Genomic DNA, 18,147 nt, shown 5'->3' with positions numbered 1-18,147 from the left:
ATGCTTATCATAGAAAAGGCCAGTGAAAGAAAAAAACCCCACACTTCTATTCATTCAAATTTCTGTTTCTCACATGACAAATCTTGGCAAAAAATTACTTCTTTTCACTCTGAACCAATTTATTTTATTAGGAGCATCATTTCTTTGAAAGGAAAACCTGAAAATTTCCACAGAAAGTAGATAACCTTTTACAAACAATATGTTTGAAAGTTTTCTGACTAGGCCTAATGCCTATAATTTCCATTTTCTGAAGGTAAAATCTGAATAATTTGCCTAATAAAGGAAGAATCAAATAGTTCAGCTAATCTATTACTAAGTAACTTCCTAAATAGTTTGTGAAATCTATTTATTCAAAGTAGTTTCAGAAAAGCCAATTTTATTACAGTGAGAATGGTCACAGTAAGAATTATGGCTTTTGTGAGGGCTTTCCACCCAGCTATGGAAGTCAATAAAAACTTTTCAATGCTTCATGGGGTGGTATCAAGTCAACCAGGAACAAGCTACTGTTCATATAGGCTAAATTTAATTTGCACTATACTCAGCACCACAGCAATAACTTATATACACAACAATGCAGTGAATATTGCATAAGTAGAAAAAAAAAAACAGGCAAAGATGTAATTCTAAGGTTTTCATAGAATGAAAATGGATACAAGACATCATCATCTGCCAAATTTCACAAAAGTAGCTTAGTGAAGTCTTCCTCTGACAATGTCATCATTAGAAGAAATTAGAATCAGCATATACCACATCCTCTTTCATCTTCATTATCTTCACAGTCATCATCTCCATCACATATCCAGCTCTGATGAATGCAGCGGCCACTTGGGCAAGTGAAAAAGTTGCCTCTGCAAGTTGCATAAGCTAAGGAGAGAAACACCAGTAAATCAACTTACTCTAAGTGACAAAAAAGCTAGAAATGGCAATAGTTGTCTGAAAGATAAACAGTCATTTATAGTCTCCCCTAAAAAAGAGAGCCAGTTCCAAATCTCATATGTATTGTAAACATTGCTGTTTTGCTCTGTTTTTAAGTAGGAACTTTATTTTAGAGTACTCTGGTTCTTTACACAAATGAAAAGAAAGGCTACATTTCTCTATTAATTGTGGAACCAGAGGCAGAGCACCTTATTACCAAGGTTCATGAAGGTGGGCATAATAAGATGATACTGAAGACATCTGGAGGTAAGGATATCTGCACTAGAGAAGTACCCTAGTACTCAGAGAAACAGAGTAAAAAGCATATAACAATGAACATTGATGTCAAGGCCCTCTATGGTTGGGAGACATTCCCTGACATTTCTGGATCCTCCAAGGGCCAAGCATAGCTACAGAGACAAAAGAGGAATATTCTGACAAAAAAAATCATGTTGGTGGAACAACAACCTGCTTTTCTTTCTGTGTGTCAGAAAGCAAACTGTCACTGAATCCAGCATATTCAAATAGCAACCACACATCCAGGCACTTGGCAGCAAATTTGACTTGGAAAACATCTGTCAAAGTAGCAGTGATAATTTCATCTTTCCATAAAAATATGTCCATGTAGAATAAGGGCTAGATTTCAATGGCTGTCCAGCCAAGTAATCTACTTTTTTGCTATCTGCTGTACACTTGAACTAGTTCTTAGTAAAGTATTTAAAGAAACTAAATAAAGCCATCGTACTGCAAGATTTTTCATCACTCCTGTCTCCACAGTCGTCATCATGGTCACAGATAAAGGCTCGGGGGATACATTCTCCATTAGCACACTGAAACTGCGTACTGGCACATCCATGTGCTGAAAGAGATTTGAGCACGGAAAGAAACAGAAAGAATCCGTCAAAAAGCTACAATGCTTACCTTAAAAAGAGAGTCTATAAAGTATATTTGGGATCACTCTCCATGTGGTACTTACTGCAATTAGCTTCATCAGAAGAATCTCTGCAATCCACTTTGCTATCACATCGCTGGCTTGCATTAAAACATGCTCCATTTGCACAAGATAACTGCTCACATGTTGGGTAGCCTACATAAGAAAACCTTTCGTATTAGCACAAATATTAGACTATAGAGTATAATGATTATTTGGTCACACATATCCATTGTTAACAGTATATCTGGGTTTATATAAAAACAAAAAAGGAATACAAAACTTCCCATACTACTCCAGAAAAATAACCCATTTATCCAGTAACCCATCTCCTCTAACAGATATTTAAGAATAATGTCTACATAAACGCTACAAAACCTTGCAAGAAACTAGGGAGAAATGAGATGCTCTCCCCCAGCCCAAAAAGATTTGTAACCCAAACAATTTACTATGGGACAGAAAATGAAATAATACTAAAGGAGAGCAAGCACTAATCATTTGTTTTCTTTACTTGCATCTCAGTTGTATATTTTATTGATCTGAATAAAAGTGCTTAACTAGAAAGGGAGTTCCTGAAACTTACAGATACCAGACCCTCTTAGAATTTCGTAAGGTCTCAAATTCAGAGACTTCAGGCATTTACAGTTTTGTTCTAATTAAGCCTAGCATGTTAAACTCCCAAGTTCAGAAGCCACTTTGGGACCTCTGGATTTCATGACTTGTTTTACCCTTCCTCAGAATAACACAAGGATTATTTCAGACAACTTGAAACTAATTCTGAAAATATTTATGCATACAAACAGTCAGTGAGTTCAGTGGAACTATCCAACAAAGTAAGCACGTACAGTGCCAGAGCAGCTGAGTAAGAGAAGTTGAATTTAGCTTAGCTTGCTGCCATTTAGAAAAAAGTTGCTTATTACAGGCAAACAGCCAGTATAAAAGCAAGTAATTGCTATTTTTAGAAGTGGGATTTACTGAAGCTTTTCCTCTGTATAGGTGAATTATTAAGCTAGGTAAATGAATCCAAAAATCAGAATAATCAAACTTCATTTTGCACCTTTTAGTTTTTCAGTCTGAATTTTTATCCCAATTTACTTCCATATAAGTCACTGAAGTGGAAATAGCAGGCTCTTGTGTAGGCACATTTTCATTCATACCACTTCAAATGAATTCAAAACTTGGATTATGAAATCACTCAAGCAGAAGTCAGAAAAGTCACAATTCTTCCAGGCAGTGGCAAACTATTTTGCTTGCTTTCGCTATTCTGTATATCATCATATTCCCACTAAATTGATCTGTTGAGTAGGCTTACACGATTTTAACTGCCCTTTAGGAAGTTCTTAATGTGAGAATATAAGCAGCTGTCTCAGATGTCCACTATAACATACAGTGGACACTATATATATATATACATATATATATATATATGTACATATATACACACACACTGGTCTAGCCAGACTTTCTGGTTGATTCATTTCCATTTCATTAATGTGAGTCAGCAACTGACAGGTAAGAACAGTATGCGCCTACTGAGGGAAAGGTAGTTGCAGAGAACAAGGGTTGCAGATACAGAGTTCATACCTGTTACTTTCTGATACTAGTTCCCAGAACTTCTGTTCTAAAAGCCTGCATGGACAATGCCAACACATGGCCTAAATATGATTAGCATCCTTCTGCCCACTTTCCATTCAAACTCCCTTTTAACACGGCCATCTCATGAATTTTTTGCTTGGGTTGGGCTTATGAACAACAAAGTGAAAGCTTCAGAAACAACATGAATTCTGTAGTCTTAACTCTGTGCTTTCAGAAGGTAAGCAAGGACTGATTTGGGCTATGGTTTATTGTTCACTGTGGCATCAATGCTTTCTCCCTGTCTGGAATCAGAGAAGACATCCCAGCAAAGCAACCATCATGGTAACTGTGTACCAGGAAATAGGTATCACAATACAAGAGTACTGTAACTATTTGTGGGGCACATATAAGAACAGTAATTGTTTTCACTTGGTAACTGCATTTAAGTCTGCAATGGAGAGGAAAAGCTTTTAAGGGGAATTATAAAGGACAAGCTTGTATCTTTCCTCATCTTTCTTCATATCCCACAGAAATACGTCCAGTGATGTTCTGAGCTGCTTCTGATGGACTGAATATCAAAGAACAAGTAAGAAGCTGGACCCATTGCCCTGCACTATTTCCTCATGAATGCCCAGACAAACCAAGGACCTTGCCAGCAATAATGTGCAAACTTTTCTCAAGCATGTATTAAAATCCCTTTGAAGAAGGAAGAACTTGTAGAAGTATTTTCTCCTGCAGCAAGCCTTCAAAAATCCTAAGCCTGGAAAATCTTTAGTTTATTATATAACCTATAGTATAAATGCAAATTGTTACAAAAATACCAATCAGGGCAATAAGTGAAAATGCTTTGAAGATATTTTAAAATATGCATTTTGCCTATACTGGTGGTTTATTGGAATAAGAACAGATACCTCTTTTTTCTCATTTTTTTTTCAAAACTGCTTGCTGTAAGGATTCTTTACATTTCTTTATATTTATTTTGATTTTAGTTGCAGAAGCAAAAACATTCTGTGAAAGGCCAGATGGAGATGATGAATTAAATTTTAAAACTCTGCAAAGGTAATGACATTCCTCTTGATAGTTTAAAGACCAAGCTTGCTAAGATGTATATCTGGTCACAGCTTTCTGACTGATCTGAAACATTTTTCACTGTATTGTGCATTGTACTCTTTGTACAATACACCTTATTATTTTAATAAGATTTTATTAGTTGTTTGGGTCATTAAGAACTAATCCTCATGAATAATAGCCAAGCTGAGAATTACATGGAAGTCTGTAGTCAATGTACTGCAGGGTTCAGGAGAATCTGTGTCATCAGGACAGTTCTGCAGTAGTTAGGATAGTCATCAAGACTTTCCTGGGAGAAGAAGAAGCAAAGAAAGAGGAACTGAGCAGGAAATGCTGGCTTCTTGGGGGGCCAACCACTACGCTGCACTTTCTTAGGAAAGCCAATAGCTCCTAGCTGTCACCAAAAGTGAAGTTCTGAAAAAGAAAAGACGATGACTCTGGACCTTGGCAGTGGGGAGGGCAGGAAAAGGAAGTCTCCTAAACTGGAAGACCTATACAATCTAGCTTAATGAAAAGGTCTCCGCCAAAGAAAATCTTGAAGGTGACTATCATGACGTTTTAAATTTAAGTGTGAAGATCTTATACTTATTCACTGCATTTGGGGCTTGCAAAATAAACATTTTCTAGCTTTTCTTTGGCTACCTTTTTCTTAGAGAGAACTAAGACTCCTCTGCGAGCACCAGATCCCAGAGCAGGGTATTTGGGTGTAAAAAAACCCCACAAAGCTATCTGAGAATTGATACAGATCGCAGAAGTTGGTCACACTGCCTCTGTAGGAATTTTCTAGGTTGCACACAGAGGAAGCGACAGAGTTCTGTGTGTGACCTGGAACTATGAAAAAGTACAACAGCCAAAGGAAGGGTTCTCATCCTGGGACTCGGATACAAAGGTTCTTCTCTAGGTCAGCAACATGTAGATTAGAAACAGATGAAAAGGAAGAAAGTTCTGAGTTAAAAGAAGGACAAGTTAGGTAGTTTGCATCTAGAGAGATCTGCAATTTACAGCTGTAAAACAGCAGAGTGGAAAGAGAGAGCAGTAGAAGACAGAACATGGGATTAGGAAAGAAAAGTGAAGGATCTGACAGAGAAATATAAACACTGTTTTCTTTCATTCTGCCTTTAATTACAAAGTGCCTCCATTTCATGATACCATTGTTTCATTTGTCTTTTTCTCCTAAGATCTTCTGAACCTTTCACTAATTATGAAAAACTGAAAAAAATAATCTTTTCTTAGTGATCACAGTTCCCAGAAGATAATACAAGTTTTGCAAAAATAGGGGGGAATCCAGCTACATCCATTCCAGTGCTCAGGAATAAAGGGAGCTCCTCTCTCTCTCTCCACTTTCTTTCAGGCATTTCTTAGTCAAAATACTTTTCTGCAATCTGTCACACTATGGTATGCCAGCACTTCACTTGCAAAACATGATCAACTGGCAGAGGTCAGCACAAACGACAGATGAGGAATGACTTGCAAACCCATTTAAATTGCATCTTTCAATGTATGCATACAGAAGATGCTTGAAAGCTATGCCACAGGGTTTGCTAAAGCTACCTTTTTTTGCTCTCTGCTTAACACGTTTATTCTGCAAGCTCAGCAAGCTGGAAATAGGTCTATACAAAAACAGTAATAGCAAACAGTTGTAACACTGGTACTGGATTCAGCAGGCATTGACCCCTGTCATACAGCCTGGAAGTGTAGCCTTCTTTAACCCTAACCCATGTTAAAAGAAGGAGGAAGAAAAAAGGGCAGTTTCCTACTCTCAGGTGTCACTCTCTTATTATAGCAATATTTCAAATCATTTTACAAAATTAAATCAACTAAAACCCTTTGATTCACTGCCACAAATCACCATGTCACAGTGGGCACACCACTGCATAGAAAGTTTTAGGCCATCGTAGACAACAGAAAGAGGACTTACTGCAAGCCCAAGACTCCTATGAACTAAGTAATAGCAGGTAGTGTCCACAGCAGAGATACTTTGAGAGTTGGCAGATTGACCAGAGCCTGATCTTGATACTTGCCACTCTAGTCTTCAGTTGCCTTCAATACCTTGCTCCAGTTTTGCTGGTTCCCTGTTCCAAATCCTCCCTGCTGCAGAGATTTCCTCCAGCCTGAACTTCTGCCTTGTCCTGTAGCTGATATATACAATTTCTCCATCTAGAACATGAATTTCCTCTCTGACCATGACTTTTCTTCCTGTTTGGACTACCCCCAGGCTTTCCTCAGTTCTTGGTCTCTGTTCACCCTCACTGAGGCTTGTACCATCTCCACAAACCCATTCCAGACCTGACTGCCCACTTCCTGCTCAAAACAGCTACTTATGGTAAGGAACAAGAGGCAGGAATTGAAAGGTTAGACAGTCAGCCCATGGCAGCAAGTCAACATCCAAATTAGAATTAAAAATCCAGAGTTTCTGGGCCTGCACTCAGCCCATCAGCCTCAACAAAAATGTCTTTAAAAGAATTCCCCTTTCTCTCTCATGGCCTCATAATGCAGCGACCTGTCTCAGCTGCCAGAGCTATATCCAGGAAGTTTATTCTATCAGTCACAGCAGAGCAAAATGGAGATGTGTGGGTTTTTCAATTTTCAACTAAAAAGCTGAGGCAGGGAGAGAATTCTACCTTTAATTAAAAAAAAATAAGTATATCACACAGAAAAATGACACTGGCTGCTTACTGCTAAAAAGTATTTGTAACCCCAAGTCTGTCATTTCATACTGCATTTCTGAAGTTTTAAAATGGAAACGTTAAAAAATAAATAGCTCCTGACTTTTAAGAAAGTTGGGAAAACAGTCTGACATATATATTTAATGAAAATAGAAACTACATTAATTTTTTGAAATTAAAAAAAAGCTTCAGTACACTAATTACATGTCTTGTAGCTGAAACACTGCTCTGATGTTTATCTTAGCCTCTGCATGGGTAGTTTTCTCTTGCAGTTAATCCCATTAGGAATAAAATGGACTAAGCTTTCAATCTCCTTGTTCCATTTTATTACGTGCTTAATTGCCGAGTTACTTCATATTGGTGACATTTTGCATTTGACTGGTTTCTTAAATAATGTAACTTATTCAGAACCAAAACTTTATCTTCTTTACAATTTCAATCTGCTTCCAGAAAGATTAGTAAGTGGAAGTCATAAGCAAGCAGATGTGATGTTACTGATGTCTTCCTTAAGACTTATATACTTGTGATACTCTGTGAATAAAAGAACTATTTTTAAAATACTTTTTCTTCAGCAGTTCCTGAATGTTCCATTTTCATTTACAAAACACTTTAGTGCAAATTAATCTGGTAAGGCAAAAGGCCAAATAGAGATATTTCTCTTTTTTTGTTGTTGTTGTTATCTGTATAAGATATTTCTCCTGTATTTATTATGTTATGGAAAGAGAAACAAATGGATGGAAACAGTGGGAAAAATTAATGCTCAAGGCAAATGTTAGAATCTGCTTCAAACAGTAAAATCTAACACTTAAACTAATCCCTAATTTATAGTTTATGATAAAATCACCAAATGATTCATTTTCTCTTATGATTTCTGTTTAAAGTTCCAGGTCTTGAGAAGACAGAGGGGCAATAAAATTAACCAGCCTTTCTGGAGGGTCTTCTTGTTATCATCTTTGTGATTCTCCTGTCTTCCAGCACCATCTCATTTCTTTAAATTAGTCCAACACTCCTACTTTTAATGTTCCAAGTCACAGTCATTCTTGTGGCTTAGAAGGACTGTCAACACATATTCTAATCAACCAGAGCAATGGCTGTTGAATGACATGAGGCAGTACCTCTCCCAGGGGCTAAATATGCTGCCTTCAAAACAGTCACTGGGCCTACTGGTTGATGCAGCAATGACTGGATCCATGAACAAAATTTGAGTTTCCCACACAGCAAAAGAGCACTGCTGTTAAGGTATTTAGAGACCCTTTTCCAAAGCCCCTTTTTAATTTATTCAGCTTAAATGTGCACCTCAATTTTCAAACATCACTGTGGCTTCTAGTCTGAATAAAAAATTCTGAGTATTGACTTTAGGACCCTATTCCCAGTCTGACATATATTTGCTGCATTACTATGATCACATCATTACATCTGGTTATCCCATAGCTTTCTCAATGACTACTCACTGATTTCTCAGAGGTGCTGAGAAGCTCCTTCTTTCAATTCACAGATATGCATTTTTTTAAACAAATAACTTCAGGAAATCTTTTAAAGCTGTCACACATTTGCTAAATTAAGTTACCAATCTCCTTTCTTCCTCTAAACTTCAAGAGGAAAAATGCCAAGTCACAGAAAATATTCTTCCAGAAATGGTATGGGTTTCTTTGGATCTTGGCATTTAGGCATTAGGCATTTGTTGGTGACTTCGGAATTGGCTGCGTGTCTATCACATGGGAAAGTTCCAAGCTTGCTGTCTCAGCAACCTTTTATTCCAAAGTACCACTTAGTTCCAAATCACTTTTCATTTTACAGAGTGCACTCATTTTTAGATACTTGTGAATCAGGGATAAAAAGCACTGGCAGTTGGCTGACCATGTAATATGCTGGTTTTCCTTTATACAGCATGTACATACGCCCTTTTCTCCATAAGTAGAGCCATTAACAACATTTTATTTCTTGCTCCTTCATCCATTTCTTAGCATCCTCACCTCTTCTTTTTTTCCTAGATCTGCTTCTGAGTAAAGTTTGCAGTTTGGCTTTTTCCCAGAAGCATATTAAGCTCCAACAGCTGAAACATCTGCTTGTGTGTTACATATTGCTCATGATGTGTAAAGTTTCTCCTTAATACCAGCAATGAACAGACACGTTGTTACACATGCTGTTACTTAGGTATTAGGAAAAGCACCTCCGAAAAAATATGGCCTCTGCTCTGTGGCCAACAGTCCTTTCCACCTGTATTCAACGGGAGGCTGTAACCAGACAGGCTGCCTCCAGACAGTCAGGTTGCATTAGCTCTGGGAGAGATAGACTGAAAACACTAGTTGTCCATTTGCATTCTGTGAACACAATAAAAAAAATCTTATCTGAATACAGTACAACCCCATCCTTCTTCCCCTTCGTGGGAAGTTGCAGTCTAGAACACAAACACTTTTCAAAGGGTTAAAGTGCCCTCACAGAAATGATTTGGGGCCAAATTCTGCTTTCCTGTACAGATTATAGTTACCACTGATCTCAGGAAGGTGTATGCAAAGAGAACAAGAAAAAACTATGCAAAATTAGCTTTGAGTCTTCCAAGGCTTTAAGCCATTTAAAACATGGTGAGTTTTTTCCAATCCAATATTTATTATTTTTAAGATACAGACAAACAAGAAGCCCTGATCCCACGGCAGCAGTTTGCATTTGAGTCCCACAATAATGAAATTGTATCAGAACATCAGCTCTAATATACAAAAGAATCTGCAATGAAACTGCAATAACAAGAAACATATTGTGGTGATTCTGTCCATCAACAAGCCCTTTAATCTTACAAATTGATTAAAATGCCATGGGGAGATGAAATGAAACCAGATCTAGTGCTAAGAGCTAAGACTCACGGCAGTCTCTTTCATCTGTTCCATCAGTGCAGTCCTTTACTCGATCACACCTGTATGCACTTGGGATACACTGTCCATTTGAACACGTGAACTGCTGACTTGAGCACGTCCTTCCCGCTGCAAAAAACAGGCACTCAATGAAGTTTTCCATCAACCAAGATTTTTTACACAAGAAAACTACTTTTCATCTTCCTCCTTAATTACTCAGTCCTTCTCACAAATATTAACATAGAACTTTCTCCTCCTGTACCTTTGTGTCCAGGAAGATTAAAGAATACCTGACAAGTAGATGGCAGACAATATAGCTCTATTAGGCCTTCTGTACCCTGCAAGGCCACTGTTTTGCCCCACTACAGGGGCTGAGAAAATCATACAGACATAGGTCCTGTAACCCTTCCATTCTGCCCTTTTTCAGAGTTCCCCTACCTCTCTGGGATGTGCTTTGGACTCACCATAATCTGGACCTACAGGCTGAACAACCATTTGTTGTTCAGCTGTTGGGGGTACTGGTTTCATTAGGGAAAAAAAAAAAGAAAGTAAGAGAATAAAGTAACACACATTTCTCTCCTTTTTGCACGTGTGACTCTCAGTACTGCCACCCAGCTGCCTCTCGGGAAAAACTTTAAAAATTCCAAAAATGGAAAGCTCCACTAGAATCACCAAGCCCAGAGATATAAAAGTCCCTTTAGAAGAAGAGCAAACACAAGTAACTGGCTCAAAAACAGCAGCAGTAGTATGATGCCACTGTATATTTACTGAAAGAGCCTTTCCATAACACCCATGATTAATGAGTACAGGGAGAACTATGGTAAGTTACAGTGACCTAGCTCAAAAGTCAACTCAGAGCTGTTGTTCATTTCGCCTTTTATATCTGTAGATTCCTTAGTTAACACATAACCAGTGATTGTGCAAGCACTCACTTACAGGAAGAGGGGAACAAAAGGCAGTTCACCTTAGCTCCATTTTTGCACCTTCAGTGGGAACAAATATCAAGATCTAAAAGCACATGCCTGGTCTGTGAGTGAAGTTCTTCCACAGCTTAAACCTGTGAAGCTCCCCGGAATCAAGGGGGCTACTTAGTAGCTCCAAGCTATTCAGACAGTTTGAAGAAATTATCCAAAAATTATGTAGAACCAGAAAGGAAAATAAATAAAGCCTATCCTCCTCACAAAGTAACTTCTAGTATTAGAAGCAGCAGCAAATTGGTTCTTTGGACCACTGCCATACTTCTAGTCCTCTTTCACACAACAATGCAGCAGAGAACGTAATTTGGTGCAATAATCATCTCAGTTTACTGTTCATCACTTTGGCACATACCTAACCAGTATGTAGCCCTTAAGATGTTTATGTACTAAATCCAAAAATGAAGCAACATATTTTATATCATACTATCAATATGGCTATTGCAGTTAAGCTGCTAAATAGCATCAATAGCATCACTGAAGATGGTACAAGAATCTCTATCAATATTTACTTCAACTGCTTGATAATTCCTTTTTCTCCTATAAATTTCAAACTTTTCTACAGAGAAATGAAAAGTATTTCTTTTTTTTAATTCTGAGCTACTAGTGTGAATTTTGGTATGCAGTGAATGAAGCAGTTTTTTCTGCAGCTGACAGAATGTTTAGATATCCAGAGAATTATGTAGATTTCACTATTCATTTTTAACACTACTAAATTCCATATCAAGCATAAAACTAATGCAACATATATTTTTATCTTTTTCTCTATTTTTCTTTAACTGAAACATCAGTAACTTGATTCCAAGATCTGAAGACGTATACTCAGATATATATACTGTATTTTATTTATTTCAGATTTCAGAGTATTTCATTTCTAGAAACTATACCTTAAAGAGACTCTTCTGGTAAAAGCTGTACTTACAGCAGGCTTGTTTCTGTATGTTACCAATATGTTGCTGCATGAATGACCTCTTACTTCATAAAGCTGGTATAAAATTAGGTCTTAAATACTTACGGCATTGTTGATGCTCATCTGAGCCATCTTCACAGTCTTCCTCATCATCACAAACCCATGACTGTGGGATACATTCACCATCAGTGTGACACTGAAACTGATTTCCCTCACATGTTGGTTGTGCTAGTATGAGCAAGGGAAAAGATTGTTATTTCACAGCCATTTGGGAAAGGGCTTTCAAAAAAGCTTAAAAAAAAAAAAAAAGGAAGAGAAGACTTAAGGTTCAGGTGTCAACTGACTAACTTCCACTAAACACATGAAGCATTTGACAAACCAAAGGGAATGGACAGATCAGGGAGGGGGAGGGGGCAGGGAGAAGGATGCCCAAAGGCTAATGTCAGTTTAGTGAACTTCTATGTATGAATCTTCAGTTTTGTACCTTCCCATGGAAAAAGACAGGCTCCTCTAGAAGGCAGATCAGAGCAAGAGAAGAACCCTCTAGAAGTATCTTTTTCTTCATTTATATATGGAGTCAAACCAGCTTCCCTAGGCTCCCAATAGTCTGTTCAATTGCCCTCACACCTCCCCAGGTGCTTCATCCCTGGTATTATTGCTCTTGCACAAAATCTCCAGCTTTTGAGCTAAGGAAGAAAGTCTTTCAAAACAAGCTCATGATTCTCCTCCATGGATTCATGAGGCAGAAGTGAGGGTAAGGTCTGAACAATCCAAATGCTGTTATTCTGACTCCACTGTGGACTTTTCAAATACCCTAACGACAGGGAGCCATTAGTGAGAAAGGCCAAAATAAATGCTTGAAACTAACTGTGTTACAGCCGGTTCCATTGCTAGTTAATACTCCTGAGAAGAATCACCAGCACAACACAGTCCAGTAGACAGGACTGTGGTCTTAATGATCTTTTTTCTCAAGATCATGATTTTGGCCTCTGCTGTGCTGTAAGTCAACCAGAAGCACTTTGTGCTCATAGAACAAAATGTAAGCACAACCATCAACATAAACAAAGCTTTCAAAGGAGAAATTAAAAGTGCTTTATAGATGTAAGAGTTGGAAAGTACAAAATTATATTAGAGGTAAAGCACTTACAGGGACAAAATGAAATGCATACAACAGATGCACTTCATGCACAATTTCTGGATTCCTTTTTCAAGTATCAAAGAACAATATTGTAATAAAATTTTAAACACAGGACAGTTTTTAATGGCTTAAATCTATCTTCCTAGGTGTTTATATGCCCCACTACCTATAGCACATTATTGCTTTTAAAAGAACAATTAACTGACCAAAACTGTAAAGTTTCATTTTCATCCTCCTAACTGATGTCATGTATGAAGATGAGAACAACTAAACTTCATCATTTGTTAATTATGACAAATGCAGTAAGTGCCAGGTTTTTTAGTTTTCACAGAGTCAACGGGGATTTTACTCAGTGTTTGTTCAAAGCCCTACTCCTTCTTTCCAGTGAATGAATACCATAACCCATCTGAATGTGACTGCTGTCCCTGAGCTGTTGGCACAGAGGATAACACCACCACTCTAAACAACTACCAAGACTCTACCCGAGCTGCAGTAGGTAGGGCTTGTTGTCTGTGGTCTCAAAGATGTGAAATTTAGAGCTTAAGTGATGCTGGTGGTCACTGTACATACATCCAATATTCAGGACCACTGCAATAATGATATACAATATATTTCTAAACCTCCTTAGGACCTAGTCCACTAGCCATCAGAAGAAACAGCATTATTAGACACTCAGATTTTGAAGAGAAGGCTAAGTCATGCTAGAAGTTGAGCCCTACTTGATTTCCTGACTACCAAAGCCAACGGTCTCAAGAGACATGACTCAAACAGATTCTGCATTCATCTCAGGTAACTAGGATTTTGCTCCCCCTTTCTCTTCCTTACTGTACCACAGATGCAGCTGAGCACATTGGGATCTAAGTATTTCTCATATTATAAAAAGGTTGCTCTACAGTTGTTTCACTTACGACAACCAGCTTCATCTGTATCATCTGAGCAGTCTCTGGTCCCATCACACCTCCAGTCTGCTGGAATACAGCGACCATTTCCACAGCGAAACTGTCCACGCTCACATCCTGTGATAAAACAGAGTAACTGGCAGGTTAGCAGTGCCAGCACATCAAAACAGACACTGGAGTGCATTTTTGTCAAATAACTGTAATTTACCCATTCCCTTGTTGCATGGAAAGGGGAAAAAAAATATGGTGATAAGATATACATACAAAAAACTATGAAAAAAAATATATATATAAAGCATTGGGCCAAATTATAAACTGTTTACATCTCTACACACCCAGTCAACCAAAAAAGAGAAAGACCATCTCCAAATCTTAAAGAATAGTCCCAAAGAAACTCTATATAAAGTTGCCGTTAATTTTAATACAGTTATATATTATCCAAATAAAAGGGCAACAGTTAAAAAAACACAGTCTCTTTGAGAGGCACCTATACAACAGAAACCTATTTATCAGGAATGTATCCATTTTAAGTTCACGGACTGTACAGACTTAAATAAAAGTAGGGAATGTTTTTCCCAAATCATTTCTAAGGGCTAAACATTAGTCCTCCCCAGAGTGTCTGAGGATTACAAAAAACAAAAAAAAGGTAATCCCCTCTGCTGATGTGGAAATCCTGTTTTAGCACCCATGTATTGGTGACCTGCTTGAAAGTATGGAAAAACACTGGTTTGGTTTGTTGTTGTTGTTTTAATAACATCGTAGTATATAAAGTCTCTCCTCTGAAGTACAGGAAAGCATGTCTTGAGTCAATATTTGAATAGCAAATAATGTTAAAAGAAATTAAGCTTTCAGACATTTATGGCTAATCAAAAGCTAGCCTGCTGTCATTCCCTCCTGCCTGACCTACAAAGGATTAAGACCTGATAAAGAAGCCTTCATTCCCAGGTGTAAATGCAGCTGGATCTGGCCTTTATTTGACTCCTCTAATGAAATTCCCAGTCCCATAGGAGAGAGAAAATGCACTGTTTACAGTCTTTCATTGTGACTACAGCCTCATAAAAAGGGAGTGAACAGTTTTATGGGTCCCCAAAACAATGAGCTATAGCATAATTAGGTTCAACATAGTTCTGTTTCATGTAATCTCTTGTCAGCACCTCAGAGCAGAGAACACTGAAAAAGCTGAGGCAGTAGCAAAGCCCAGCTCTGAAGAAAAAACCCTATTTCCTGTTTTAATTAATAACCATACAATAAAACCATATCTTTCAATTATTCTAAGAGATTTATCCAGAGACAATAACCTCAGTACACATAAAGCACAACCACCTACTTTTGAATTCATGATGACATAAATAACATGCTACCCTAACTTTCATGTAAAACCAGGCATATCAACACTGTCACATAAACACAGTTAAGTGATGTATTCCTAAGGGATATAGGCAAGCTACTTTATGCAAGGAATGTTCAAATCTGATTGTCTGGTAGTGACATCCTGATTTATAATGTATCCTGCAAATGGTCAAAAATTTCACTTGAATAAATGGTGGTACGGAGTGGTACAGGAGTATGTTCACCCAAATACCTTCTATAGACTAATGCATGATGGTGGTTGGTGGTGCAGGTCTGGGGTTGGTGGTGCAGGTCTCTTATCAACTACCTTTAAAACACAACAACCTCCCTTGCAAAAATGCCCTGAAGGAATGTACAAGTTCACTCTGGAATCCCAGGCCCTCTTGCTGAATTCTGCCCTACAAAGCAACATTTCCATATGAGATTACCAGCTAAAGCTCTAATAAACACAACACATGTAACACCATTTATCGATTGGAATTAATATGTAAAGTAAAAACTAAATCTGTTTGTACATTTAGTAGATTATTGCTTCTCAAAACCACAGGACTATTCATAGCCACTTATTTAAAAAGAAGTTACAATAGAGAATTAAATCAACATCCAGAGGATTTAGAGTTTCTAATGAAAAAGATGTGTCTAAACAAGCAACATATGAAATAATTACACTATAGTTTGTATCATTATTTGCAAGTAAGTCAAAAACATTTTTAAGCACTATGTACAATACTAATTTATTTTGCCTATCTTGTATGAAATTATTACATTTAAACATATCCTTATAGTGATAAAAAATGAGGTGATAACACCGATAAACTTTTTAGAAAGCATTATAAACATAGCAGCCTTTGTACAGTATGAGAAATGGTAACTCAATTTTAACAGAATACCTACAAAGCATCCAGTTCTCCTACACTCTGTAATACTTCCAGAATTATAGCTTAAGTTGGTCAGATCTACATACAGTTAAGTGCTGTACCAATGTCCATTTACACAATTCATCAGCAGACCTACTATATAATTCATTTAATTATGACATTAGCCTTTTCAAATGTAATCTTCCATGCTTACTTATAACAGAAGGCAAGTAGCTCTGAAATGCCTTTACAAAAAAAAAAAGATAATTCAAGGATCACTGTTTTATAGTACCTTTAGAACAAAGAAAACTACATAGCAAATAATGATGCTAATTCATTAAAATAACAGTCTTTGAAGTAAGTAATATGGAAGAAGTAGAAGTGAACTGCAGTTTCAAAAGCACTTCTCACCAAAGTTCTAAAAAGCGTGTTTTTCAACTGTGATAAAAAAATAATTCTCACTTCTACAAAGGAGAAAGTAACCAGGAGTAAAAAGAATGACTGCAAAATCTATTGCTACAAACACCCAGCAGAAATATGCAGAATGAAAGAAAAATAACCAAGTCAGCAATAACAGCAATAACCATGCTTGTTACTACAGACACCTACAAACATCATCTACTCTTCTTCTGCTAAAAACAAGTACTACAAACTTATGAGATCTGATGAATTGTGATTTACTTGCTATGAATTTAATTATACATTTTAAATGGTATTAATTTAAGAAAATATGTTGCAGGCATTACACTGACTAGTACCCACAGAGGAAGAATGAGACCAGAAGGGCTATTTCCATTGGTATATGCTATGAAATGTGAGGCTGCAGCACCCGAGTTTCAGCAAAAAGAAGGAACTGTCAGAAGACAAGGGGAATCCCCCTGTTTATTGCCATTACATGTTTTTATTGCCATTATTTGAAGCCTAGATTCATTGAAGGATTAGTAATTAGAAATCGTATGGAAGAATTTGCTTTCAGTAAGTAGATTTTTTTAAATGGCAAGGTAGTTCATGAATCAGTCAGATATTGTCAAAAATTAATACTAATGAGCTAATTTCCGTAGAACTTCTGATTTACTCTGACAGATGCTGATAAAACCAGACACTTCTTTCAGGCAAACAGAATCCCGTTAGCAGGATTCCTGCAGGAAATAACCACTGAGTTTAAAAATAAACAGTGAAACAGTTAAAGTTTAATCTTCACATGCTTAAAATTTGCTAATAGAAAAGTATCTAGATCACTTTTGAAAGTTAAAAAAAAGAGAGGGTTGATTTTTTGGTTTTGCTTTATTTTTACTGTAATTCTTTTTTAGTCTTCTACTGTGATGAAAACATCACTAAAATACAAACTAGAAAGATACATGACAGAATCTATGAAACACAGAGGAACATATATAAAAACAACTCTCTGGGCATTAACAAAAAATAATTTTTAATGAAAAACACCTGTTTGAACCGTTCGATATTCAGGAAAACACCAAGGAAAAAAACAAATGTACAATGTCATCTTTAATATACATCAGTCTAGTACTGAAGAATGCAGACCAGAGATCAGAATTTTCACTGGAAAAATATTTCCCAGAGCACTATTCCTAAACTTCTTGCCATATTTGCTATCTTTTGGCTTTATGCTAGTTCTGTCACTGCACCTTCTGTGGCTGTATCTGGGATTCCCACGTAAGACACTTCTGAGTGTATGATTAGGATTCACCGTTTACTTAGGTAAAAACCAAGAAGGCTAATATTACCAGCTCAGATTAAGCTACTTGCACAAAGATTATGCCAGGCAGTCATTTTCTACTGGAATAAAGCAACATAAAGGTGATTCTGTCAGAGCAAAGACTGGAAAAAAACCTAACCAAACAAAATACCTTTTTAGCTTTTAATTTGTTATTAAAAACAAATGTATCTCTTACCAAAAAGGATAATGCAACTTCTGTGTAACACATGCACTATTCAATATAATTGCCTTGTGTTCTGCAAAACAAGTGCAACTATGTCCAATTCTATTTAAATCTGTG

The 18,147-nt window shown here is 37.1% G+C and overlaps 1 protein-coding gene across 1 annotated transcript in view; it reads right to left on the bottom strand.

The window, feature by feature from the left end:
• The window catches only part of LRP2 (LDL receptor related protein 2), a 129,873-nt gene that overhangs the window by 97,317 nt on the left and 14,409 nt on the right, over positions 1–18,147 (bottom strand). The window contains exons 2-7 of the mRNA XM_067299102.1: positions 13,932–14,039; positions 11,991–12,113; positions 10,014–10,130; positions 1,892–2,002; positions 1,661–1,774; positions 748–864 (exon numbers count right to left, since the gene is read on the bottom strand). Of these exons, the coding sequence (XP_067155203.1) occupies positions 748–864; positions 1,661–1,774; positions 1,892–2,002; positions 10,014–10,130; positions 11,991–12,113; positions 13,932–14,039 (690 nt within the window). The remainder of the gene's footprint in view (positions 1–747; positions 865–1,660; positions 1,775–1,891; positions 2,003–10,013; positions 10,131–11,990; positions 12,114–13,931; positions 14,040–18,147) is intronic.

Source organism: Apteryx mantelli, chromosome 6 (assembly GCF_036417845.1).
Source record: "Apteryx mantelli isolate bAptMan1 chromosome 6, bAptMan1.hap1, whole genome shotgun sequence".
In the NCBI taxonomy this organism is placed as follows: domain Eukaryota; kingdom Metazoa; phylum Chordata; class Aves; order Apterygiformes; family Apterygidae; genus Apteryx; species Apteryx mantelli.
Note: the sequence above shows the minus strand (reverse complement) of the source record. Positions and strands in the feature narration are given on the sequence as shown.